The 27,703-nt window shown below is 43.8% G+C and overlaps 1 protein-coding gene across 1 annotated transcript in view; it reads right to left on the bottom strand.

Annotated features, from left to right (window-relative positions):
* Positions 1 to 20,455: 20,455 nt before the first annotated feature.
* BMP7 (bone morphogenetic protein 7) overlaps positions 20,456 to 27,703 on the bottom strand; it is a 48,088-nt gene continuing 40,840 nt past the window's right edge. Inside the window, exons 4-7 of the mRNA XM_075517379.1 lie at positions 27,300 to 27,497; positions 25,386 to 25,462; positions 24,624 to 24,734; positions 20,456 to 23,300 (exon numbers count right to left, since the gene is read on the bottom strand). Coding sequence (XP_075373494.1) covers positions 23,151 to 23,300; positions 24,624 to 24,734; positions 25,386 to 25,462; positions 27,300 to 27,497 — 536 coding nt within the window. The 3' untranslated portion in view covers positions 20,456 to 23,150. The remainder of the gene's footprint in view (positions 23,301 to 24,623; positions 24,735 to 25,385; positions 25,463 to 27,299; positions 27,498 to 27,703) is intronic.

Below are 27,703 nucleotides of genomic sequence, written 5' to 3' on the forward strand. Positions count from 1 at the left end.
TGTGCCTGGAGATGTATATGTACATCACTTAACTCTGTCTGAAAAGCTTAATGGCTTGAGGCTATGCAAACCCAAGCAGCCTTATTCAAGTTCCAGTTCATCACTGGAACAGTATTAAATCAACCGCTAGTTACAGACACATGTCTAAGTCACCGAGTTTGGATTCACAGACCTTGAGACAAATGGAATCTTGGGGATTATTAACTAACGTGCCTACCACAGGCTTCCCCACTGGAATTCTTGTGCTAGAAATTATACTTATGCAAGTGAGGCTCATATAGGCAATGAATTTTAACTCCAAAATTCATGTCTTTAGTGTTCAGAGGCAGGAAGGCAGCTTGATATGTGGTTTCTCCCTATATCTAGTGAGTGTTATTATAAGGAAATCTTCTGCTTGATCAGATGTATCCAATGATTCTTTAAAAGGCTTTGGATGTATTTGTCAGGGTACCAGAGATCACCACAAATGGGAAGAGGAAAAAATGTATGAAGTCTGAGGCTTTGTCACCATGGTGACATCTATTTGAGTTTGGAAGTTGCATTAGTTTGAGCTCACAAATTTTTCTTTTCCTGTCATTAAAGTCACGCCTCTTATCCTCTCAGCTACCTCCTCCTTCTCTTCCTACCCCACGATGACTGCATTTAAAAACTAAATTTCCTTTCAGGGAACAAATACACAGGATAAATTACCTCCATCCATTACTGCCTCCAGCAAGCTGCCACTGGTGCAGTCCATATCTAAGTGGACCACGTATAAATGCAAAGAGAAAAAAATAGCCTGTCTTCTCCTGTGCCAGACAATTTAACAGCTATGATCAGATATGTCTAAATGTGAGAGGTCTTTATCCATCCTTTAATAATCACAGAGCTGACCACATTCACCCCTCCAATGACTCCACTGGATTAGGTGGAGTTCACAGCAGAGATGAATTTGACCTAGTAAGTACATCAGTGGTCTTTTGGGTTTGCTTTACATAGCACGCAAAGAAGCTCTTCAAAAGTTTGTGGTACAACATAACCTTGACTTCAACTCTAGTTTTAATGGCTACTTGGAAGATGACAAAGACCACACTCTTTGGGAGACTGCCGTAGGGTGAGAAGCCTCAAAACCACATGGCCAAATCTAAGCATAAGTGAAGTCTATGCAGCCCACACAACTGCAGTGGCAGCTGTCAGAAGTATGCCAGAGAAAGCCGTGCTCCTGGCTGACAACTGGAGGGTAGAGAGTCTGAAGCAAAACTTAAAGGAAAAATGTTTCTTTGATGGATATCCAAAATTGGTGACTGCTTCCTTTCAGGATGAGCATGCTGTGCCTAGGGAGATGCTGCTCATCTCTTGAAACAGCACTGCAATCAGCATGGATTGACGGTCTGACAGGAACCTTGATCCATAAGCAACGGCACTTAGAGCACTTGGTTTTGATGAATTTGGGTGTTTGTTTAACATGTCAGAGGGAGAAGCCATGCTGTGCTTGATGGGTAGAGCCGGGACCAGACCTATCCATTTGCTAATGGTTTTCTGGCCACCGAGAAGCTTGCTCTTAATCAGCAGAAATTCTGTCTTAGCACCTGATTTTAGAAGGAATTTTCTCCCCTGCACTGACCAGCATCACACATCATCCTTCCCTGCCTCAGTCTGTGCTCACAATCAAGTTCACTCTCAGTAGCATGTATTTTATTAAATTTGGCTGTGAGAACGTCGCCAATTATGAAGGGAAAAGCAAGAGTGAAGGTTAGGGGGGAAAGGTGAAGGTTAAATTCAGACATTCATGAGTTTATGGGGCAGTTTGTCCTCAAATCAAAGCCAGGCATTCATGTTGAGCTACGTAAACAGGAATAAACGCTCATGTGAAACTGACTTAAGAAGCAAAAACCCATAAGAATGTTTGCCACAAAATGTGTGCTTTCTTCTCCCTTCCCCTCCTCTCGGCCCCAAGGAAGGAGATTGCTCAGAGCATGTTGCTATCCTGGACGATTTGATACCTCCCAAGATAAAGACAAAAAAAATCCCTGCCAATAGACATACATTCGTGCTCAGAAGGCTGCTGTGTGCTGCAGCCACTGCTTGCAGCACAGCCTGCAAACTGGCCAGCGTAGGATCCCAGAGCAGAGGCACATGCCCAGTCCTGGGGTTAGGAGGACACATCCTGGTCTTTCTTGAGGTGTCCAGTGATGTTTTTTCCTCAATATCACACTCTGTAAAAGGCTTAATTCAAGGTAAAGTTTTGGGAAGGAATAGGAAAACTGGTGAGAACAGTTTTTAAGAAGCAAATTAACCTTAGATCCCCAGCTACCTTTTATTTACCAAACAGAAGTTCCCCTGTGTGATACATTTCTTAAATTATAGGTTTCCCATTTCCTGGCATCCTAATAAAGTCTAGATGAATGATGAGAGAGTCTGCTGGGAGAATGAGTAAACATCTCCTACTGTCTGGAATGTAAGATGACTACTGTCTTATCCTTTGTTACAGGTTGTTAAGATAAAATTACCCTATATATCAACAGCACTGTCAATGAAATTAGAAAGGGCATTCTACCTCCGAGCTGCCTGGAGGGTTTGAGGAGGGAGGAGGGAAGGCAGTTGCTTCTATGTTTATTTTGGTTTTCCATTTGTATGAAAGAAAGAAAAGAGTTTTGTTTTGGGGTTTTTTGGCTTTGTTTTGTTTTTTAATGCAAATGAAAAAGAGGAGAAAAGCCAAGGAGGATGTGCAAGGCAGATTCTGGATATTTCACCAGCTGTGCAAGCAGGAGAGGGAAGAAATTGTGGCTTGGTGAAAATCCTGGGATAGTTCATGCCTGAACTGCAGTGGCAGCAAAGCTTGGGTGCAGAGAGACCCTGCAGCTGTAGATGTTGCTCCCGTGTAGGGCAGCGGCTGTGAGCCCCTGAGCTAAGGGCACCTCATCTCTCCCGGGCTTTCGTCCCCCAGCAAGCGTGAGCGCTGAGCAACGCCTGCCTGGCGTGCAGTGTCCTTAAGGGTGCTCTCCCACAGGGATGCTGGTGCCCAGCAAGCAAGGAGCACCCCGCGGTGTTTCACCAACAGCAGCTCTCTCATTCAGCGCTTGAAAAACCCTAGTATCGAATGTGGTTAAACGTAACCAGTGGGTTGAAAAGTTAAGAGGTCTTGGGAAGACAGAGGCATATGTGCATGACATATTCCCTGGAGCCTCGTAGGAAGCGAAGCTGACAAGGAACACTTTCCAGACAAGTGTCTTCTTTTCAATTATTTTCAATTCCCTTTAAATAGCAAAGGCTCCTGGGGTAATGCGTGCAGGCTCTGCTCGCTCTAATGAGTATTAGCTCGTGCAGTAGGTCCTGCTGGTGGTGAGCCAAAGGCGTGCAGCACTGTCCTTCCCGTTGTCTGTGTGTGACTGCTTGGGAAGGCAAAGCAAACCCTGGCACCCCCATTCATGCAGCAGCTGTCCTTGCTCCAGCAATGGCCCCTCTGATCCCAGGGAGACTGGCTAGAGAGGAGGGAAGGGTGCAGACCAGCATCGAGCTGAAACAAGGGGAAGTGAGGGTTGGCATCCTGAGAAAATCACTTGCATTTTTGAGAAGACCCAGTCTAATCTGATTTCTAATTTAGCTCTGGGAAATGCCTACAGATTTGGTGTTTTCTCTAGATTTCCTCAAGACACCTCTCAACCTCAAGTTTTCTCCTGTGGTTTGCCCCATTTCTCTTTCCACCACTCTTTATCTGCTGCTGCAAATTTGTCAGCTACAGTTTTAGGAGCACCCTCTTGCACATTCACTGATGTGTCTCTCTGGTCTCCTTTTTTATCAAATCTTGGTGCTGTTGCAGTTTTACTCGCCTTTAGAGAGAAACCACTGGAGAAGATCTACTTCTCCCAGAAAGTATTTTCTAGAAATGTGAATCTCATGAGTGTACACTTAATTGCCAAAATACTAGAAAACAGTCTATATTATCTGCCTGTACTCAGGAGAAATCCAATGTTGAGCTGTTTTCCTTGTAATTAGGCTGTATTGCCAAAGTAATTACCTGGTTTAGACTCGTTATATTAATTGTGTCTTCAGCTGTCATTACTCCTGAATCCTATAGCCATGAGAGTGGGATCCAAAACTTAACTCCCATTGCCTCTGTTCCACACAAAATTAATTCCCTGCTCCAAATGCCTCCCCCAGATCATCCCTGTGCTCCAGGAGGTGATGGGCTGTGGTGGAGCTCAAGGGTTTCTTCTGGAGGGACAGGGTTCTCGTGCAAGTCAGAGATAGCCTCATCACTTACGTGTCCTCTCTTGTGTCCATGTCAGTTTCTGCTGCAGTCTCACTCCTTTGCCTTTCCTTTCTCTGTTTTTACCAAGCACTTTGTTTTGTTTCTTTTTTTTTTTTAAAAAGTTGGTTTTCCATTTTTGAAACTCAGACATTTCACACTTAGAATATTTTTGTTTTGAAATGAGAAAAAAATATAACTGAAAACAATACCGGAGAAAAGCTGGAAATAAAAAGCTGAACTTGGGTGAGAAATGCTCTTGGATTCACAAAGCATTCCTCAGTTTTCACCATCTCATCTCGTACCATGTCAGAAACTTTACATGTCACTCTCTCATGCACTTATGTGTGTGTGTACATACATATACATATGAGAATTTTCTCTGACAAGCTGTAGGGCTTTGCTACAGATTTTCCATCCCTAACCATGTCAAGAAGAAAATAATCTTAATGCTCTATTCACAAAATGGTTTTGGCCTGTTTCCCTTTGAATGTTATGCTTGTTTGCATAGGCAATTCATAGGGGAGTTCATAAAACCTCTTTTTGCCTGAATTTGTGAGTGCCTGCCCACTGCATGGGCTTAAAATTACATGGGAAAAGGGACTGTTTGGGATGCATACATTTTGCATGTGTCCTTTAAGTAACTCAGATATGTTTTCAAAGGAGGATGTTTTTCCTATGGACTGAAGGACACGTAGCACCTTCTAATTTCTTCAGCTCCAAAACAGCACTAAGTAAATAGTTGAGGTTTTTGCCAAGTCAGTGTTTCCAGCACTTGTATCTTCCCGTTGGAGAGATCCCTCATTAAAGGACAACCTCTTACTTTAATTCTCGCTGCTTAGTTCCAGCAGGAAACCTTTCTCCTACCTCCGTTCCCAGCCTAATACTGTGATAATGGGGACAAAACTGCTTTTCGCAGTCCTGCTGTCCAGCCCCGCGCTGCAGTGCCAATAGCGGCCGGCACAAAACAGATGTTTGTCTTTATTAATCATACACACACAATCTGCAACCTGAACTGTGTACAGAAAAGAATGGAAAAAGTGCAACCTGACAGCAAAAGTATTATTTTATAAATAAGGTCCTTTAGTAGTAGTTAATTGGATACACATTTTGCTAGATTCATGGAACATTAAAAACTATCATATTTGAATTGAGTGACTGAGTTCATGTTACATCTCCAAATTACCAATGACCATTTTGCCTTGCAACATCAGACCTTGGGCTCAGAAATCTAGCTCGAGGGCCTTTTTTAAGTACATGGCGCTTTATTTTTTCTAATAGAGATTGATTTAGTGTATGTTTAATGGCCCCATAAATCACTCGACATGCCCAACTCGCATACAAATTCTGCCAAAAAAAAAAGTTTTCAAGGAAGCAGATGCCTTGTTCTTGGAACCAATTTGCCTTGCTCTCTGCGTGTGCGTGAACCCACCGTTTCAAGATCCTCCTTATAAAAATGTTCTGCTCTCCCAAGTCTGAACATTGGTCATTTTCTCTGGGACTGCTTTCTTACTATGCCAAGTTAAACTCGGGCAATTCCCCTGCTGTGCCCGTTCTGTTCTAGTGCCTTTTAGATCAGCAATAAATAAATTCATTGTGCGTTTCAACAAGAAGAAAAAGAAAAAGCCGGAGTCGCATTGTGCTTGCTCTTGTGAAGATCTATTGTGTGCAAAGTAGTGTGCTATCAAATGGCGTAGGTCATTTTTCATTACCCCACTGAGGATGCAGCTCAAAGCAGAGGATTATAGAAACTCATTTCCTTTGGTTAAGGAAAAAAAAAAGAGTTAACATTCAATAAACTCAAGGGCTATGACGCAATGTGGCCCTCAGAACCTTCCGAGCGGAGCTGTTAATAGCTTCCTTTCCCAGGACGCGGGTTTGCCCCATTCAGTTATCGACTTTGATGCATTAGTAAAAGAAAATATCAACCCCTCATAACTCTCAGAAATGATACAATACATCACTTGAAAGTAAGCTAGGATCAACACATTGTTAACTGTTTGATCTCTCGAGTCAAAATTAATGATAGGTGTTTTGCACACAAAAAAATGAATGTTAAAAGCCTATTTAAGCTAACTAAAGACATCCATACAACATCAGGGTTGAATTGGAGGTGATTTCCTGCAATGCAGCTGTTATAAGTTTATCAGTCTGCGGGTGGCAGTAACCAGTAATCATAACCAGATTGCAGAAGGGTGGGATGGAACTTATCTTTAAATAGAAGATCTAACTAACTAACTAAAGCTGGTTGAGAACTAAGTTCACGGTATAATTTACTAGAACACCCAAGGGTCTGGGAGAAGCCAGTTTTCTGTATATTTTAAAGAACTGAAATGATTCTGAAGGTTTAACTGTTAGGCAGGGAGACACCAAGGTTCGTAATGATTAACAGCAGACCTCCTGCGCACTTGTACTCGCAACATTTACACAATAATGATAGCTAATAAGAAATGGCATTAAGAAATGACTTCAGCTTTCTCTGCTGAGATGTTGCCATAGGCTGTTGATGAACTTTTAGCTCATTCTCTTGTGACATGGAAAGGAAAGATCTGAAACGTAGCATATATTTCAAGCAGAAGAGCAATTGAAAAAATTCCAAGAAATCTCTCTGAAGAGCCAAAGAGAAACGTTGCACTGCGAGACAATGCCTCTGGACAATTACAGCCTGTTAGTTTTAATGCATCTTGAATTGCTTCCGTCTGCAGCTAATCTGACCGCTGGAAACAGTCACTTTTGCAATGCCCTTTAATTTTTCTGATTTGCGTGTGGGCGGTATCTGTTGGTATTAATATGAATGTTTTCCGGATTGAATTAGAGAAAACAAGACAAGCTTTCAAAGTAGCATCAACTTTCTTTGAGAAATGTGAACTCAGGAGCATGTACGAGGCAGTGGGAAACCATGCGGATGATTTAGGTCTGTCCCAGATCGCTGTCATGCAAACACGAAAAGGAGTGACAGAGAAGTCCCACTGGATCCTCAGATCTCCCCAGCACCACTCGACAGTCTCTTTAGCCCTCTTTGTTCTTAATTTTGCCAAATACTTGGCTCTTCCCGGGCGCTGGCTCAGGCACTCCAGCTCAATCCGTTAGAGTTGTGCTTGTGACCGGCCTCGCTCCCCGCAGCCGGTGGGGATACCCCCGTTTCCTAACTCGCTGACCCATGCAGACCCGCTATTTTCTATGAATGAATGAATCCCTTAAACAGTTAAGGAGCGAGCCAAAATCTTCTTCCATCCCCAAAGTCAGCCAAACACACGCTTTGTTTTTAAACTGACACGAGTTTAAAATAGCTGCTGTGTTAGTCTTTCCTATCAGCAGAGCCAGCTCCTGCCGTCTCTCTGCGCTCCCTCCTGCATCCAGCCACCTTGCCCTTGGCTTGTAGGAATTGTCTTATGCCTATCCTTAAACCTGGTTTCTGGAAGCTGCAGGTCCGGGGAAGTTCAAATTTGCTTTTTTAGGGAGAACAGACTGAAAAATGGCAACTACATTTTAACATAAAATTCTGATAAAAATGAATATGTTTTTTAAAATTCTTCACACAGCTTTCCTTCAAATTTTGACAAGAGTTTAAACCTAAAATAATTCTTCCCCATGTCTGACATCTGTACTTTATTTATACAACACCTTTTTTCATATTTTTTTTTTTTTTATTTCAGAGGTGTTTTTCAGTGGAGAAAAAGAAAATTATTGATAAAACTGAAAATTTGAAATATATTTTGATTAAGACACTCAGCCATTTCCAGTTTTTTGTTTTCTGAATCTTACTCAACAAAACCTCTTAAGTATTTCTCCATAGCCATGGGATCAGCTCACTCCCTTCTTCTCCCTAATGGGACTATAAAATCCTCAGCTGGCAGATCGGCCTGTATGCCGGGCTGTGAGATGTGACACATCACAAATATCTGGAGAGAGTAAATTTTCCATTCAACAAAGTAGCAGAGAGAAAGCAATTTCATTGCCTATGTGAGGACAGGTGGATGGTGGCCAAACACTTGCCAATTTTTGACTTGCTTTGTGTTTTCCCAGTTGTTACTGCTTTGGAAGTGACCCATCCCAGGCAGTCCAGTTACTGGTCTGGGATGGCTGGACTGGGCAGGACCTATGGCCACTCGGTGCTTGCCCTCATGCCTGTCTGCTCACTGGGTGTGATTACTCCTCACCAGGCTCCTTGGCATAAACTGTGCCCTCCTGCATGCAGTGCCAGGGCTTTGCGTGCTTTACAGCCCGTCTCATCATATCAGTTCCTTTAAAAATTCTGCCACATCTGCAAAATAAAAATTTTACAGACAGGGAAATTGAGGCACTGATGGGTGATGCCTCCTGCCCAAAGTTACGCAGTGGATGATGAGAAACAGAGATCAAGATTCCGGATCCAACTCCTCCCATATCATACTGAGTTACATCTTGTTTAAAGTACAGAAGTGAGTGTAGCAATTATCAAAGTTCAATATAGGAACTTTTTCTGTAGTAGGCTCTGAAATACTCTGTTGTGTTAATCATTTAAGATACAGTAAGGGCTGTGTTAAGACATTGTGTGGTTTAACGTAATCCTTATACTCACAAATTCACTGTTAAAACACAGCCTTGTGAGAGTGTGGGAAGCACTGCCTATCAATTTCAAGTGGAGAAAATCTATATGCAGAAAACAGGAGAATTGGTAAACAACCAGTTAAGCGGTTCAGCCCGCTGTCACTCTATCCCCGCTGCATCGCAAAGTGCTGAATTCCTAAATGTGGAACCCAGATGCAAAAATAACAAAGACCACATTAAAGTGATGCTAATCATACAAGCTATGGCTCTAGAGGAAGATGCGGAAGTGCTTGGGAGGCTGGTATAGGACTGGGGGAAAGACAGCACAGCCTACAATTGCTTTTTAAAATAACGTGTGAGGGGAAAAAGGTTTCTGTGCCTCTACCAAACCTCCTTGTGTGCGGCCTTGGGCATCTGAGACCGTGCGCCTACGCCCACACGCATGGGCAGGGCTCCCAACCCCTCCACAGATGTGGGGTCCCCCAACCTTCTAGACAAGCTTGGGAGAGGACTATCTCAGGAGCAATCCTTATTACAAACCAGCCATGGGATGTGAAAAATCTACCTTTTTTTACACCAGGCTTTCCAGGGAGCCAGTGATTTCACTAGATACACCCCAGCTGCCCAACCGGCCATGTGAAAGCAGCCCAAGCCCCTGCTCAGAGGCATGCCTGGCCGTCCTGCATCTTGTTGCTGGTGACAGGACAGACGTGGCTGCAAGAGTCCCCGGGGAGAGGAAGGCAGGACAGAGACAGGTTCCTCCCAGTCCCCACAGTGATGTAGGGCAGAAAGTCCCTCCACAGTGGGGCCAGGCATGCAGGTGGCTTCTTGTGGCCAGTAAAGGAGTCTGTGAAAGGCGGTGTAAGGACACAACACAATTGGGTGAACACCAGCATGCACTTAGTAAATGGATGATTGCTTCATTAGTGAGCTCTTTGGGGTTGGAGCCTGTGAGAAGGGCAGATATAGCTAAGTCCTCCATACTTAAGCTATACCACCTGGGGGAGAGGAAATGATGCCTTGTGACTGAGAAAACCTGATGGGTAAATTACCACCAATGAGGTGAAAATCAGAAGCTTCTAGAAAGGACTGAGTTACAGGACTTTGAGCTAGTCACTGAGAAGTTGAGCTTAGAGCTTGGTGCTGGAGGCCTGGTTAGAGAAGGTAGGGTTTGACCTGAGGATGTGAAAAGTCTTATGGCCTCTGGTGTTTTGGTGACTTCAGGAAGGTGTGAGCTCTCCTTTTGCTGGAAGGACAAAGTGCTGGTGCTACCTTGATGTTGCAGCCTGCTTCTCTTGAGAAGACTCTGGGTGAGGGAAATGAAAAAGGTGATATCTGGTACTGGAGAGGTAAGCTTTAACTTTGGTAGTCCTAAATAAAATTATATAGTCATTTGGAATGATGGAGAAAGATGGCACTGTGGTTGATGTGGGGGTATAGCCAGAGTGGCCAGAAGTAGGGTCTGGAGGAGCCCGGTCTTGGGCAGAGCTGCTGCCCTGTGTGGGACGCAGCAGATGAACAGCCTCTTCTACCTTTATCTGTTGGTCTTCACCCAGCCTGGTTGTGAGTCTGGAAGCAGAGGTGTTGGGATGTTGAGGTTGATCACTGAACAGACTGGAGCTTAAAATAGTGTGTGAATCCTGTGAGAGGAGTTTCTGTGCAGTGTTTTTAGAGTAATGTTATTTTAGTTATTATTCAAGTGCTTGAGTTGCTCTGGCTTCACCTTCTTCTTGATAGTGACCAGGATTGGGGCTGGTTACTTACAGAGGCAAGTTAGGCCATTGCCTCACCTGCTGTGGCTAGCAAAACCAGTCTGCTGGCTGTGTGTTTTGTGCCTTGTTCTGCTGCTACCCTCTCTGCTCTATTCGCTGCCAGGGTTGTGTACAACACGGAGTACGGGGAAGGTTCCTGCAAGCTCTTCCCACCCTGCAGACAAAATAACCCTGAACTTCTGAATTTTGCTGCTATAGCATGAGCTTGTCCTCTAGGGAAGAGCAGGTGTTGCTTTATCCATGTAGGGGACCAAAAGCACTGCTTGGAACAGAGGGTGCAGGCACTACAGTAGGAAGTGATGTTCTGCCTTCGAAAGCTGATTTGCTCTTGTCCGAGGAACAGCAGAGCTCAGCCTGCGGTTCTGGCTGGAGTGATACTGCTGGTCTGCACCCCATCCCTGGGCGGGACACAGTGAGTTTTATTCCAGAGCAAGCTGATTCCAGCTTTCTGAGTAATCCTGGCTTATTGGAATAAGCTTTCCTTTGATCTTGTAGACAGAAGTCCACAACAGCTGCTCTGCGATAGATAAGGACAGCCACTCTCCAGGCTGACCGTGTTTGGAGATTAGTCCTCGGGATGTTGTGCAATGAAGGCGCGCAGCCCATAAAGGCGAGACGGTTCTGTTGGTGTGCGCACCCGCAACTGGGACAGCGGGGTCAGGGAAGGAAGCTATCTGCTTGTGTATGGGGGCTGTAGCATGCTAGGTGTGATGTAAAGGGATGAACTTCTGCTTTGTCTCTCTCTGCTGTATACCCACAACTGTTTCCTCTTATGGAGGCTGGGGAGAAATGCTGTTCTCGCCTGTTAAACCTGGGGCATGTATGCCAAATCTGGAAGGTGCTGTAAAGGTTTTTGCGGAAGGTGCTGAAAATCCCCCCCCCCTCTTTTTAATGGAAATTACTTGATTACAAACTCTTCTCTTAAAGTTTTTAGTAAGAAGTTCTTAAAATTTGTTATTCCAAACAGACTTGCTAAAATGTCTCTCTGTGCATTACTTGACTTAAATCTTGCTTTGGTCTTGCAAGAGGGAAAGACAGCATTCACTCGAGATGGGTGCTTTTGGCAATGTTGATTTTGGGCTTCCTGCAGGAATCACAAAAACCTTTTGGATGTATGTATTTTCAGTAGGAAAATAGCTCCATATTCTCCTCAAGGCTTTTTGAGGGAATGAAAAATATTCCATATGTATGATCTCTGTTGAGTGTGGGTCAGCATGAGTCCAAGCATTGGTTCTTACCAGAATCCATTATATCTCTGGGCAAGCTATCCGACAGAGTGATGCGGCTTTTGTTGCCCCTTGGCCTTTGCATGTCACACCTTTCTTGGTACTCTGGGATGTTGTGAGCTGAGATTCCCCTAACAGCGATGCTAGCTTTCCCTGTGAGGAGCAGGACTTGGATTTGAAGGCTGCCAAAAGTGTGGGTGAGACTGTGGAAATAACCTTTGCCTGTAGTTGAAGGTAGTCAGGAGCAGTGGTGGACATGACTTCACCGTGCCCACTGCTCAGCATGAGTAACCAGTTCCATGCATTTCCATGCCAACCATTAATTTCCAGATGCAATGACTAGCACGGTATTTTCCATTTCCAGATCTTGTTTGTACTGGCATGATTTAAAATACTTGGTAATTACAGTGGTTCCTATAGTCAAACTGCTAGAGCGGTGCATGGTGCTTGGAAGTTTCTTCTTTAGCTAGCAATTTCAGTAATGACAGTAATTCAGATAATCTATCTTCGTGTCCTTGTGGCTTTCAGAAGTATAGGGCTTTTTTTTCTTTTTTAGATATGTAGTCCTATCTCTATATATAGCTCAGTGGATATCTAGTATTCTAAATGTGTTAAAATAAACTCGACTGCGAAATTCCAGTCCCATCGCCACAAACTTTCTGATGTTGCTCTTCATGTTAATGCAATCAAGTAAATGGGGGAAGAAAATGGAGGGGACAGAGGGGGGAGCTTGGCAGGCTGCTGTGGGCACCGGCTGGCTACGTTGCCAGGCAGCTTCGGGGGTCTGGGTGTGCGCCAGCAGCGTCTTGTCCTTAAATTGTTGAGTGATTGTGGATATGCTGGACTTTTCCTCTGAGCTAAGCAGACTGGATAGAGGTGAAAGAGGCCAGGGCACAGTGAGAAACCCAGGGTGTTGGCACTGAGGTGTGCAGCCCTGGGTGTGCGGGACGGGCTGTCCCCAGAGGGACGTGGTGGTGATGCTTGACCAAGCTCTGCGTTGCTCGTGTCTGCTCCCCGCAAGTTAACAGTTGAGACACGATATGGCAGTTTCCTCTCAAAGATGAAGTGGCCTCGATGAGTACAACTTAAGGCAGCAGTTGAGCCTCATTTTGGGCGACAGCTCACAGCACAATAAGCAGTTTTGGCAGCCAAATGTGACAACGTCCTATTGAACAGGGAAAATCCTTCAGTTTTGGGAAGATGGCCGAATCCCCAAGCTGCTCTCCTTTGCTGGTTAAGTCTACTACGAAGAGAGACGCTCCTAAATTACTTCTGGGAGAAACTGGTCAGACAGATCAGAGGCAGACATCTCCCTTAGTGTGCAATTATATGTGCTGCTTGCTTTGAGAAGAGGCCAAAGCAAATGGGAAGCAGCAATTAAGGTAGGCACCAGCAATGGAGACCTAAAGTAGAGAGCACGGTGTTTATCAGTCGTCACTGTACAGAAAAGGCCTCTCCTTAATTTGACTGAAGAGGGAAGAGCTGTAGCTCAATATTTTTGTGTCTTGATTAACTGTTATTTTGCCCAGAAGATTCTCGCATGCAGAGGAGGGTGGGAGGGGCAGATGTTGATTAAATGTAAACTCTTCCGCAAATGTGTGTGTGACCTCTGGCAAGCTGCTCATTCTTACCTTCCCTTCAAAGGCAGGGAACACAGGTGGAAGGGTTTGCCATGCCTCTGTTCAATTAACCCCTGTATTTTCAACTAGAGGCTGACAAAACTGGGGGATCCTGAGCCTAGAACAAGCCCTTGAGGTCACTGCTGTCATACCAACAATAATAAATCAGCCAAAATAACTTTTTTGAAGTCTTGAGCAGTAAATGCAGTCTCTCTGAGATTCTGTGACCACATAGCGCATTGAAGATTGCTAGAAAGAGCTTTTGAACACACAGCACATCATATCCAGGATGTTTGTGCCCATAGTGTGTATGGGAAGTCGTGTGTTTCCTGTAAAGCAATAAAACATCATTGAAATCTAGCTGAATTCAGAATCTGTATGTAAACAGATTCAGGTATCAACAGTTTTCTTTGTGGTAACCTACGTATAGGGTTGTTTCTGCTGCTTTCCAGAGATCTGAAAGCTAAAGCCACTCAAATGAAATATTGTTGTCACCTGCCTCTAGAACCAGGGACCCATAACAGACCCATCAAAGCCCAGCTGGCAGCAGGACCACTGGGCCAAGTTGCTTGTTTGTGGTACCTGTACATGCAAGGAAGTGCTGTGGAAGGTGTTTTGGAGACATAGCAAAAGAGATGTTGGGTATGTGCCACGTTTCTCCGTAAGTGTGTAACTTGAGGTTAGCCCCATCAGCAGAAATACTCAATTTGATCCACAGACATCTCTTGTCTGGCAGAAGGACAGTGTGTTATTCCCTTTTCCTCCTCTCCCCCCTCCCTCTGCTACTTTCTAGGCTTTGCTTGAAGCTACTGTAGGTTTTAAAGCCCTCTTCCAAACCTAGATGGGGGTTCAACTCCCCAGTTCTTAGGGCAGTAGTCAAGTTACCTTGTTTATCTTAATTGTATGTACACACACGTATGTATTAGAGACATGTAAACACATATACATATATGGCTACAAGGGTATCCAAAGCACAGCAGTGGTGAGGACTTGCCAAAGCAGGCTAAGAGCTGCTTAGGAAGTCTCCTTCCTTGCTTGTGTCCAGTGGACCTCTGTGCCATCTGAAATCCCTTCTCTTCTAAACAACATTGCAAGACTCGTTCTCTAACAGTGTGATCCTTGATGCTGTCACAGTTTTATTAAGGGCCTTAGAGGCTTGGTAGCCTGTGGTCAAGTTTACTGCTTTCCCCACCAATGAGAGAACTATACCCTGCTGCCATCAAGAAGCAGTGGGAACAGCAAAGCTCATTAATGCTTGCTTTGTTAATAAGAAATAGGAAGTATTACCTTTGGCTTCAGAGTCCTACTTGAAAAACAGTTGTCCTCATAATAAAGGGGGGCCACTCTGCCACCAGATGCAGGGTGCTGTGCTCATGTCTTTGTCTAGTAAGTGCTGCTGCTGTAGGGACATCAGCATCCCAGGTCTCTTCTTGAAAGCCTGTAGCTTACATGGTTCTTTGGTAGTTTGCACTAAAGGTTTTTAATTTGTCCCAGTGTATCTGCAGAAAAGGGTTGTTGTGTCTTGCTTGCAGTGTGGTAAGGGGCTGCGGAATATCTGTGTTGTGCTCTTACAAACTGAGTATTGATCCTGTGTTTGATCAGCCAGGGACTGACCTAGATGATGACAATCCTCATGATCTGTTTGAGCTCTCAATTTGCTGAGCATCTTTCAAGAGGAGGTATGTGAATCATGGACTTGATACTCCCTGGTCTTCTACGCCTTTTCATAAAGGGAAGGAGGACACATCTGAGGAGACATCAGAGTACGTCTGACACATGGTCTGGAAATGAAGCAAAAGCAACTCCAGTATCCTGCAGTGTCAGCGGAGATGTTTTTCTTTTCATTTTCTGAGAGGTGCTGCAGCAGAAAACCAGATCTGCTTCCTCAAAGACTGTCACTCCCATCTGGAGAACATAATATTTGACCTGCGGGCTTAATTTGCTGTCAGTCTCCCACATCTCCCAGGAAGGAGTCTCCATCTCTTTTAACTTGAGGCTGTTACCTCTTGCCCAAACAACAGGTTTCCCAAGGCTTGTTCTTGAGCCAGATGAGAAACATGAAATAAATGAATGCAAAATACAGTCTTCCTTTTTAACTAATACCAATAAAAATGCTTTGAAGAGAGAGTGCTTTGCAAGTGCTAATTGATAGGATTGTCATTGCAACTCCACATTGCCACTGCAGAGGAATCGGGCTGTAAAGTGCAGTGTGTCACTGAAGACACATGTCTCTCTCTGGTTGTGATGATTTTTTTTTTTTATTGAGCATCTTGTTCTCAGCTGCTACTAGAAGCAGGAAATCTCTTAAAGCTGAGAAGAGCTGGTACAGTTTGTGCCTTGAATTGGTTATGCTTTTTCACCTACTTGTGTGAAGCTGGAGCTATTGCTTCTGAGCAGAAGTCCCTCTAGCAGCTCTGAGGGAGCTGGCTGCCATTCCTGACTAAAGACCGAAATAGTTTCAAGATCATGACTGAGCAACTGGGGTGGTGGAGGTTGGGGTGGGCGATACCTCAACCTAGAGCCTAGACTTCATCCTTAAGCACACCAACCTTATGAAAGTCCTTTACTACCTTGTCTCATCCTCTTCTGTGGCCCCAGTGGAAGAAATTGCAGGAGTCTGGGACCCCGCTGTACTGTCTCTATCAAGTGTGGTCTGAGCACATCCCCACTAGTATGGACTATGAAGAACTTTGGTTTTTCCTGCAAACCAAAAATACCAACTTTTTAAAAATATCTGGAAATAAACAGTTACATGATCCACTGAAATTCATAACAAAGGACAAATTGAATCCTTCATGCTGTGTAACAGCCATAAATAAAGGCTTTATGGCTGAGAAGTTGTAGGCAATGTTCCAGCAAAATCGGATTTATTCCCTCCCCACCCCCTGCAATATAAATCTCTGGAAATGGGGGTTCCAAGGGCTGTTCTGACACAATGTTAACTGCAGCTTCTTAAACCAGACTCCCTGCCAATATTTATAGTTCACGTTCTGTGCATGGTATGTGTGTATATAACTGCACCAGTTTTACAGTTGATTTCTCAGTAGTCATGTGAAACCAAAACAACTGATGGGCTGAACTTGGAATCACTTGTGCATTTCTCTAATTTAAAAAAGAAAAAAAAGTCTGCCTTGCTGTTAGGAAAAAGATCTCTTGATTAAAGTTGTTCCAAGTCAATGGTGGCCCAACCTCTGTGAGTGTCATGTTCCTTCTCCCCAGAACCACTGGCTGGGTTTCCAGGGGAACCCTGCAAGGTGGATTTCAACACCCAGTTGTTTGTACAGTTCTAAAGTGAGTAGCTGTGTGCTTTCTTCTCACAAATGCCTGGCCCTACCATGATTTGCTGTCCACTCCAAAGTTTAGCCCTGAGGTTTCATGAAATACATCCTTGGAGCAATTAACCAAGTCCTAAAACTGCAGTCCAGCCAGGCCATTCCCTGTTAAGGTAGAACAACTCAATTTGGTGGGTTTAAGAGCTAGATTCTAGCTTCAGGAGCCAAATATAGGTCAGTAGTGGCAGTAGATCACTGTGAGAAATGAATAAACAAACAAGAAGTAAAACTCTTTATATGTCAGTTTTAGATCAGCTGAGTATGTTGGTTTGTGCTCTGTTCTTGTATGTTTAGTATATAGTAAAAAATAGAAGCCAAAATGAGGAATTTGTTCTCATTAGGCAATTGCCCAAATATCTTTTTTTTTTTTTCCAGAGGCTGACTAGTTCTTCTGCACAAGGCAGACAGATGTAGAGCCATCGACCTCTCTGCTCTTGTCTACAGCTTGTTATAAATGCTGAACAAAATGGCTTAAATGGTTGGGACCTGAGAAATGATATCTTTGAGCTCTGACCTTTCATAACCGTATCCAGACACTGAATGTCTCTGCTTCCACATATTTTATATGAAGCACCTGACACAGCAGCAACAAATAACACAGAAATAAATCCAGCAGCCTGCAACAGTTTGCCTTCATTAGCCAAGCCAAAGGTCACCTTGCTGGTGTCACCATTAGAGTCTGGCCACTGCTAGGGCCATTGCCTGCTCTAGACCTTAGCAGAGAGATCATGCAGTGGAGGGAAAGGCGGGGAGCCAGGTCGCAAGGCTCCCAATGCCTCTGTGGGGCTTTTTGTACCCCACCACCACAGTGCCATCCCAAACCTGTATGTGCTGCTTTGGAAATTTAGCATAAACCTGAAGTCTTGGGCTTGAGCTACAGGTGCTGACGTGCTAAAGCACAACAGATCTGCTGAGGTCCTGGCATCCCCTCCTTTTTCTTAAGAGCTGCTTAAAATAAGACCGTTAGCCCAAAGTTATCAGCAGCATAGAGCTGCTAACTCAGGAGTCACTTCAGCTTCCCATTCAGAAAGGGTAAGTGCATGTTTTTAATTACGGGCAAGCCCATGGACGTTGCAGTGAATACAGCCGCTCGCCCCCTCCCAATTCCAGACACAAACGCTCCATTCCCCAAATTACTGCTGACTGGCCTGGGATTGGGTTTTATTGCAGACAAGCAAGCCAATTCTTTGAGGGTGAGGTTCATTCAAGCAGCCCCATGTAGAGCCTTATCCTGCAAATGGTTAAATGCTTAACCATGCCTGCAAAAATTAGTCAAGTGCAAAGCTACATTTTGGAGGATTTGTGGGACTGGGGCTGTAGCCCCCTTTTCTCCCCTAGTTTCTCCAGTACTTTTCCCTGATGGAAGAAAAAAGTGATGTTGATGAATCTGAGTATGACTTGTCCTGTCTTCCTTTAAATATAAAACCAAACTCAAGTTGTCTAAAGATTGTGCTCTCTTCATTTATGGAATTAATTCAAACATCAGGACTCTATTAATTGGAGAAAACAGCAGATTTGTCCCTATTAATTGGAGAAAACAGCAGATTTGTTCCAAAGTGCAAACCTCACAATATCAAAATAACTCTCAAAACATTAAAATTAAAAAGTCTGCTCCTACTGCCTGGTCAGCAAACAGACCCTGGGAAAACCAGCGTGCACGCTAGAAAACAAACCAGTGCATTAAATATGTGTTATCCAAAACTTCTGATCTTTCTTAGCTGCTGGTTTAGGAACACAAATTCTACTGCATTAAGCATAAAAAGGGAATAGATATTTTTATTTAAAACAGAGTAACTCAAAGTGGCCATAATAACCCATTTGTGTTGCTTTTGTACTTGGGTAATGAATGACTGTAGTATAAAGTGCGCCTAGTTTTTGCCTCAAGGTCTTGTCAATCATTACCTGATAAATAAAAACTTCAAACAGGCTCCTTTTAGCTTAATTGGGCAGAATTTCTCTCCGAAGGAATGGCTGAATACAGAGAATAATGTATTTGTGGCAGCAGTGGAAGTCAGCAAGCAGGGTATTTGGGTAGAAACATACAGAGGATGCAAATTCTAAACTCGAAAGATGAGTCTTTTTGGTTTTACTTATCCAGAAAGTGTCTGTTCCCATCGCAGGCAGAGCTGAAAGGATTGAATAGAGCAGCAGAGGAAATCCCGCGGCCCTTGGCAACGCTGCTGAGCTGCGCTTACGCGAGCTCTGCTCTCCCTCTCTGGTTTTAGGCTTTACAGCTGACGCTTCCATAAAAATCAGAATCTTAAAATTACACTAAGGCTTACTTAAATCATTATCTTTTATTATATGAACGTTGGCAGCAACGGAGGCAGTTTCCCGCGTAGGGACAAAAGGATCCTATTGTCGGTACTGGAACAGATCTAAACCAGCTCAATTAAGCAAACATAACATCCTCAAAGTTTGGCCTGAAAGGAAGTTAAAATAACTGATCTATAAAATGTTTTAAATGTGCTTTAAAATGTCATTACTCAGATAAATCTAGCCATTTTGAAGCTGGTTCACTAGAGTTTTATGGCCCTGCCAGTTTATGGCAGCATACATATTCATGTCAAGAATTCCTCTTCCAGAACAGTAGGTGAGGAGACAAAGCCACAATAGCGTTGTGGACTGAGGGGAGGCTGCAACCAGCTCGGGAACTGAGTTTTGGCTCCCAGGCTGGGAAAGCTGCTGCAAAGCATATCCAGCAAGTTGTGTGTGTTTGTGGCAGAGCTGGAAACCAACCAATATTTCATGATATAAGGCTGGATGTGTTGAAGTTAGTGGTAAAGCTTCTGTTGGCTGCAAGGCTGGCACTGTAAAGCAGGATTTATTTATTTTTTTTTTAATTTTTCCTCCCCTTGCTGGAACCACCTCTGACTTACACTGGGTCTAAATGCAGAGAATTGGGACCGTACTGAGAAATACCAGAGGATCCTCCTTCTAAAATTAGTCTAGGCAAACAAAAGCCGAGTAGGCATCAGTCTAGGTCAATAAAGGTCTTTCCACTGATGCTTTGCTGGACTTCAGATCAGTGCATGAAGCAAATTTACTTATGAATTTGTAATCACTTGTGAAAGATGGTAGTTTAACTCCAGAGTGCTCGTGACTTAAGCCTCTGGATCAGCAAGTACATCTACATAAACTGGCACAACTCTGCTCACAGTTCAAAGTAAACAAGAACCCAAAAATTGCTGTTATGCCCTGAAGATACGATGTTTAGTTCATACAGGGATTTAGACCATTATTTTTTTCAGCTGCCTCCATAGCAATGCGGTGTGGTATCCACAGTAGGAAACCTCATGCCAGCAGCATCTCTGAAATATGCTAAAACAATCTAAATTAGAAAATGTCAGCTTCTTGGCTGATGTTCCTTTGGAGTTTCTTTTTTCCTTTCTTGTGCCTCTATAATTTTATTGGGATGACTAAATCTCTGAACTATGTTAGCAGTAAACAGAACTAATTTACCCCCTGCTTCTTTGAAACAGCTGCTGACAGCTGCACTATAATTCAATCATGGATCTTTGCAGTGCAGTCTGCAAAACATATTCATATTTTTTTGTATTCTTCCCTCTCTGTTGTATTTGGACTGAAGGAGTCGCACCAAATAGCGACACGTGCCAATTTTGCCTGTACATAGAGATTGATCTACATGAAACAGAGGCTCAGGATGAAATATTGCCCGGCAAAAAAGGTTCTTTGAATATAGGGAGAATAACCACACAGATACACAATGTCATTGGGATATCTTTTGTAAAGTTGCAATGATTTATTTTACTAGTTTGTACAAAAGGCTTCTAACAACTGCTCTATGAAAAGAACCAGAAACGTGTATGCATTTTTGCCAACTGTTAATAAATATCTTCTTAAATAAGGAAACAAATGTGTTTAGGAACCGAGAATAATTTTTCCTGGATGTGATTGAAAAGGAATTCGGAGATGGAAATAAATAATTCTTCTTCCGCTTGTGATAACTATTTACATAAAAATGTACAAACAGTGAAGCTGATGTTGAGCCTAGCAACAGAAATCCTGTTATTACGTTTAAAAAAAAAAAAACAACCAAACAAAACAGAAACAATCCCCACATAATATTTAATATATGAATCCTATACAGCAAGATACTGTGGTCCAAGTTAAAAATGCAATACACCAATGCAGTGACCACCAACACTGAAACACCCACAAGAAAAACTAATCCTTGGCTACTAAATAGTGGAAGTTTAGGCATGATTAGCTTTTAACTTTCGAGGCAGCACCTTAACTTCCTTTAGGAGGTTTACAGAAGCACTGATGTGTATATGTATACGATGTCAAAAGACATTTCCAGTCTGTGTGATTTCAATACCTCACTCTAAATAAGAGATGCACTGAGGGCAGGTTTGGCTGTTTATCGTAGATGGTCTTGTCTGCAGGCTCCAGGGAGAGACGGTCTTTTGGCTTCAGCTGTTGTCCTGCCGTTTGGCTGCCTGTAACTGGCCAAAGCCTCACCTTGGGGCAGTTAGGAAGTTTGCTGGAGTCGTGCTCGCAGAGCATGCGTGCCGTGGCCAGGCTGGTCCTGCAGATGTTTGAGTTGCCTGGGTTGGAAGCCGGGCACATCTGGCAATGGGGCAACTGCTCACCGAGGCCCCAGTACAAAACCTACCGATGTCGTGGAGAGACTTCCACTTTCCTATGAGCCTAATCCTGCGCCTGAGGAAACTGCTGGGAAAACACCAATTGACTTAAATGAGATTAGAATTAGACCATCAGAAACAAGTTTCCAATTTATTTCATAGACAGTCATTTTTTTTCTTCCTTTGCTTATTCTTTTTAAAGTGAGGCATCTGGTCTGGATTTGATCTGTGACTTAAAGGAAGAAGAGCAGTGAGCGATTTCCAGAATCGGGCAGTTGCGTTCATTTATCTTCTTTCTCTAACTCTCCTCTAAGGCAAGATATGGAGCCAAGTTCCCACTGCGGCTGCATCGCCCTGTCCGCTCACTGAGCAGAGAGAACCATCCCCAGGGATTTATTACGTTCCGGACCCATCTGTTGGAGGTTTAGGTTTTTGAAGTTTGGAGATTGAGAGCTGGGTGTTCTGTGGACCTGGTGTTTTACCGGACAGAATTTTCTTTTTTACCTCCCTGGTGAAATTTATGCCAAAGCTACTTTTGTAATCGCAACCTATGCCAAAGTGTTGAATTGGTTTGTGATTGGTTACTGCTACTTTGTATTCTTATTCACAACAACTTTAATTGAGTTTTAATTACATAAGTGTGATGTTTGTGTAACCTGTGATTTTTAAAAGAAGGAAAAAGAAAAGCCTTGAGGGGACGTTTTCTTGCTGCTGGTTCCAGCTTGTTGGTGTGGCTCTTGAAAGGGATTTTTTTTTTTTTTTTTTTTTTAAAGGTGAAGCCAGTAATAGAGCAGGGGCTTTATCATAAACACTGACCCTGGGAAGTAAGGTTTCCTAGCTTGTTTCTAGCTGAGTCTGGTGCTGGGTGTACATCCCAGCTTACAGCACCTTCTGCACTTGAGCCTCCACGTTTTCCAAAAAGCGTTGGAACTTGTTCTGTCAGTGAAGTCAATGGACATTTTCCAAACAGGAGCAGGATCTTCAGCTGGCTTTCACAACTCCGTAACTGCTTAGGATACCCCAGCTAAATGTTAGGTTTAATCCCTGTTTCTTAACATTTTGCTGCTTTCCTGTTTCAAGTTCATAGCAAATTCAAATTCTTTCTGGTTGCTAGAGGAAATTTCCTCCCTGTTGACAGAAAAAAGTAGACCCAAAAAGTCTTGCTCTTTGGAATTATTTTCTTCAGTTCTTTTGCTTGCCAATTAGAAATTTTTTTTTTTCCTTAGACTGATCTGTCCTTTGAATTTGCGTCAGTCCAGATATAGACTTTGCCACTATAGTTTAAAACTGGAAGTTGCATGTAGTTAATCTTTGGTTTTGCTTATGGAATTGAAGCAAACAGAGGGATGGAAGTAATAATTCTCTAACAAAATACCTGTTCACTCCAGGTATATTTTGTTCACTTATTTTATTGCAAACTGTGTTACAGGAACTACACATGCTTATTAGTCACAGCACATTCTCACCTTGGATAGATTATTATTTTTTAACTCACAATCAACACTGGTGAGTTTGCAATCTTCAGAAAGACTCATTTGCAAAAGTATGTATTGTAGGAGCCAATTTTGTAGGCAGATTTAGTTTTAAATGGTTTCTCTGGCTTGTTTCAGTTTACAAGCTCATTGTCTGTAATAAACTAAAACAAAATGTGTTCAAATGCCACTTAGATCCAGAAACTGTTCCATTGTCTGAAATTTCAGAAGCCCGGTCCTAAAAACTGTTTGGGATTTTTTTAAACCCATTGCTGGAGTGCTAACCTTTTCCCCTCCCCCACACAGCCGTACAAAACCACTCTTTACAAATAACTTTTTTTTTTTTTCCTTTCCTACAAATCTAATGACAGCCACATGCTCGTACCACCATGTTCCTGTATTTTTTTAAGATAACATTGGAGCTGTCATCAAAATAGAGCACTGAGATGGCATTGAGTTGTGTAGGAGCACAGCAGGGTTTCGGCACAGTCTCTGGGTTTATAAAGTGAACCTGGGGAATGAAAGTAGAGGCATGTTAAGATTTACTTTTCCCCTCTCCTCCCCCATATTTTTCTTTCCCAGGCAGCCTTCTGTCTGTCCCATACACTCACTCAGACATGTTTCGAACACCTGGCTTTGTGTACAAATGTCTTGAGATGTCCCCTGCACGTACGGAGGCTGACGCACGCACCCAAGTCAGATCTAGTTGGAAATCTTTCAGGGAGGCAGGTTTTCATTAGAAAATTCCCATTTGTCAGAGCAGTCAGCGCTCTGCAGAAGTGTACCAGTTACGATAAACTCTGTGGGACGTGCGGGCGAGGTTTTGCGAGAAATCCCATCAGCCCTGGGCGGGGTCTCCTGTCCCTGTGGCTGGCAGCACCGAGACCCGGCTGGGGCCAAGGGCTCCGGGTCCCCTGCGCTCCCTGCTGCGGGATCTCCGAGGAGAGGGGGAAAAAGCAAATAAAAAGCAATCTACTAGGAGAAAAACACGCAGATATTTCTTCCCTTGGAAACGTGGATGCTTCTAGTTTCCCCTAACACTTTTTGCAATGTTGTCCTTAGACGTGCGCAGGACATGGGACGTAGGTGAAAAGGTGGAGTGAGCCTCCCCGTGCCCTGCCAACACGTGCAGGGGGCCTGGGCTGTTAAGCTGGACCCGAGGTGGGTAGGGGAGGGTGTCCAGGCAGGTCAGCTGGGGGTGCAGCAGAGGCAGGGTCCTCGGGACCAGCGTGTCTTCTGGCCCGTGCCAAGAGCTGTGGTGCATTGGCTTGGGTGCCACAGCTGGGGCTGGGTGGCCCCCAGCCAACAGTCCCCCTGAGCACAGGCGCTGTGTCATGAGGACGCGCCAGCTCAGGGCTCCCATCTGGACATCTTTGCACAATTTCCTAACACGAATACACCCACAGAGCAGCTGGGCTGTGTAATTTTGAGATTCACTGACCCCTTCCTCAGTCTGCCCCCAAATCCATTTTTGGCGGCAGCCTACAGTGGATCCTTACAGAGTTCTTCCAAGAGATGCTGATAGTGGGTCTCACATCCTGCTCTTTCCTTCCCGTGCAGTGGGACTATACCACCATTAAGATGTCTATCGTAGGGCCCTTTGAAACTAGAGAGAGCATGTCAATGCTTGCAGCAAAGACAGGGTAATTCCTAGCCAACTATTAATTCAGGCCACTTGGCGAGACATGTTTAGCCAGATGCTGCAGGCATCTTAATGAGCTAATGCAGACCTTCCTTCTCTTGTTAGCTTAGAGATTTTTTTTGTGTATATTAACTTATTTCTGAGTAGCACCTATCAGAAATAACTCTGTAGCAGGAACTACAGTGCACCTACCAGTGTCTGTACAATGGCGTGATTTGTAGCATTCATGTATGAATTCAACGGGAAAGCACATTCTCCTTCACAGTAATATGCAGCATAGCCCTCTGGAGCGATGATCCAGTCCTTGATTAAATTGAAGATGTTCCATTGCGGAGAAAGGCAGAAATATGGTGCAGTGAAACAAAAAGTAGAACAGCACATAAATCTAACAATTCATACGCCTACGTACAATTACAGTAGCCTGCAAAATAGAAATCTGGTACTCTGGCCTTTCTAATGCTATCTTATACACCTCTAAAGCAGCTGCTTTTCCTACAGGGACATACCCCACTTTGCAAACATGCCCATCATGTAGCTGGCTTTAGTTCTTTATCCATTCAGCAGTGTCTTCCTGGCTGTCCACAAGGATCACTTCACCCATCGCTGAAATGCAGGTACAAGCTTTCAGAAATGAAAATGTCTTTAACCAGGTCTAAAAGAATTGATAGATGAAAATGGAGAGCAGTATGTGTGTTCAACACTGCTAGATGAAATTCAGGGGGCCACAGGTTCTCAAAAGGACCTAGGCATGTTGACTTTCTAGCCAGCCTCACACTAAATATTTGTATACCCTAACTTTGCAGAAGCACTTGCTTAAGCATGCTAAAGGCAGTATACAATTTTTTCCCCCAGGGATAAAAATTATCCAGTTAATTGGCTTGTTCTCCCTATTGCAGCTCATGAGTGATGTGCAAAGACAGCCCAGCTCGCACCCCGGTCACTCACAGCCCTTACCTGCCACCCCAGGTCCCTGAAGCTGACGTAGAGCTCGTGCTTCTTGCAGGCTTGTCGCTGGTCGCTGCTGCTGTTCTCTGCACGGGGGCAAAGGGGGTCTGTAAGGCTGGGCTGCCCCAGCACCCACAGCCCTCAGCAATGCCCCAACAGGGAGTGAGGCATCACTGCTCATCTGTTGCACTTATGGCTTTTTTTTTTTAAAACATTTTCAGTTTTAGTCATAAAGTAATGGCTGTGTTCAATACATATGACATGCCCCTCTGGCCTTTTTTGTGCGAAGCCAAAAAAGGCCTGGGAAAATAGCTTTTTAAAATTTATTTTTATTTTTCTAGGCTTCCTCTGACCTCGTATTAGCAAAAAGCAGATCTCTCTGATTATTGCCTGCTATGTAAAATGAGAATCTGTGAAAGGAGTGATAGGGAAAGGCACCATTTACCTATTTTCTAAATTTCTAACTGTCTTTGAATCACCTGTGTTACTGGTGATAGTTGCACTTCAGGCCTACAAAGGCAACATATGACATTGAGGCAATGTGAAATCTGTTCTTCTGTCCAGTGCAGCTGGATCCAGATTACAGACTTCTTGCAATGGGTGACAATTCTGAAGCGAAAGAATAAAGCACGGGTCTGAATCATGGATATGAACAACCATGACTATCAGTGTAGTTTTAAAGTTGTGTCCATCCTGGACATACAGCGTGAGCTGCAGACCCAAGTAGAAGTACCGGAAGATATTTTTTTCAACTCTTGTTATTGGAAACTAACTCAACATGGGGTCCCCAAGCTGGAAGCAGGACGCTAGTTACAGGAACTTTTCTAACCTACTCGCAGAAGTAAGAAATTCTTTTGTCCATTACCCAGCCTTTAAAAATTGAATTGATATAGCAAATAGATGATAAAAATGCACACTTAAACTGCAGACCATCTCTGCCCGGGGAACTGCAAAACCCAGAGCTCGGAAACATAAGCCATGGGAAACCATTTTAAGAGATTCTAAGATTTTGGGTGAGAGATACAGAAATGCATATATGTGGGCAGGTCAGAGAAGCCACACCTATCACCAGGGCTGCAGAAAAACATCATTAGTGTACACGTGAATGACCCGATTAAATATCAGGAAGCTGCAACAAGACTGATGGGAGCGAGTTCTCCCTTGCAGGTAAACCCAAGGAACCCAAGGCGAAGGTGTGCCCTACGTTGTCCTTTTCCTTCCACCTCTTGCAAGCTCTCCTTCCATTCAGTGAAGTGCTTGCAGAAATAGAAATGGAATTTGCCGCTGCCCTCAGCAGAGCTGGCCCTGCACTGCGGTTCCTGCTGGGAAGGTCACCAAGGGCCCGTTATTCTGAGGTATCTCGTAATTAAGCCACGTTTCTACTTCAAATGCCTGACGGAGTTTTCTTCCATATTAGGAAGCACAGCTCCCCCCAAAATAGCTGCGGTTATCCTGAGCAGCGAATGGGTTTTCCTCTTCCGTGCAAAACTTTTGGGACTACTGAACTTTTTGGGCGCTAAACTTAAAATCACAAACTCTGAAAATCTACAGCATTTTGATTCAGATCCAATGAAATAGATTATTGTTTTGATCACTTACTCATTGGTTTAATGTAATTATCTTACATTTCAAAATGAGAATTTATTTCATGTGGAAGAAAAGGAGATTTTTCTGGTTGGATGGCTTGTTTTTTTAATATTGGATTAAGAAATCCCTCAGTTTAACATTGTTTCAAAGAAACATTATTTTTCTAATTTTTTTTTTAATAATCCCAAGTAGTTTCAAACCAGCAAGAGAACACTAGTGGTAGATCAAAGAGGCAACAAACAGGCTGAGTATGGGAGAAACCATTCCCATCCAGTGTCGAGTCCAGCAGAACGCTATCGCACACCAGAAACACAGACCCGGCAACCCACACTGTACCTGCGATGTTCGACACCCGGAAAGCTTCCTGGTTCTTTGGCGTTTTTGATCGATTCTGGCTCCTTTGCTTCCCTCCCGTGGAGCGAATACTGCGGAGATGGACCTCGGTGGCTTTGAAGAAGGCTACCGTGAATGGCTGCTTGTTCTGCGGGCCATGCCTTCCAATGAGACCCGCCAGTTTGGGATTGATGCTTTGCCCTTAATAACAGAATGGACTGATAAGAGGGCCTGCAGTAACTTTTCATTTTCAGCAGACGTAGTAAGGATAACAAGGAGGAGAGCTGCTGTCTGGCTGGTAAGGGTGATTCCTAGGCATGTCTGCATCGATCCACCAAGGGCCTGGACTTAATTGACAAAGCTGCTTCTGACAAGAGCAGCTCAGCACAGCTAACTTCATTTTATAT

Source organism: Mycteria americana, chromosome 14 (assembly GCF_035582795.1).
Source record: "Mycteria americana isolate JAX WOST 10 ecotype Jacksonville Zoo and Gardens chromosome 14, USCA_MyAme_1.0, whole genome shotgun sequence".
Taxonomy (NCBI): Eukaryota; Metazoa; Chordata; class Aves; order Ciconiiformes; family Ciconiidae; genus Mycteria; species Mycteria americana.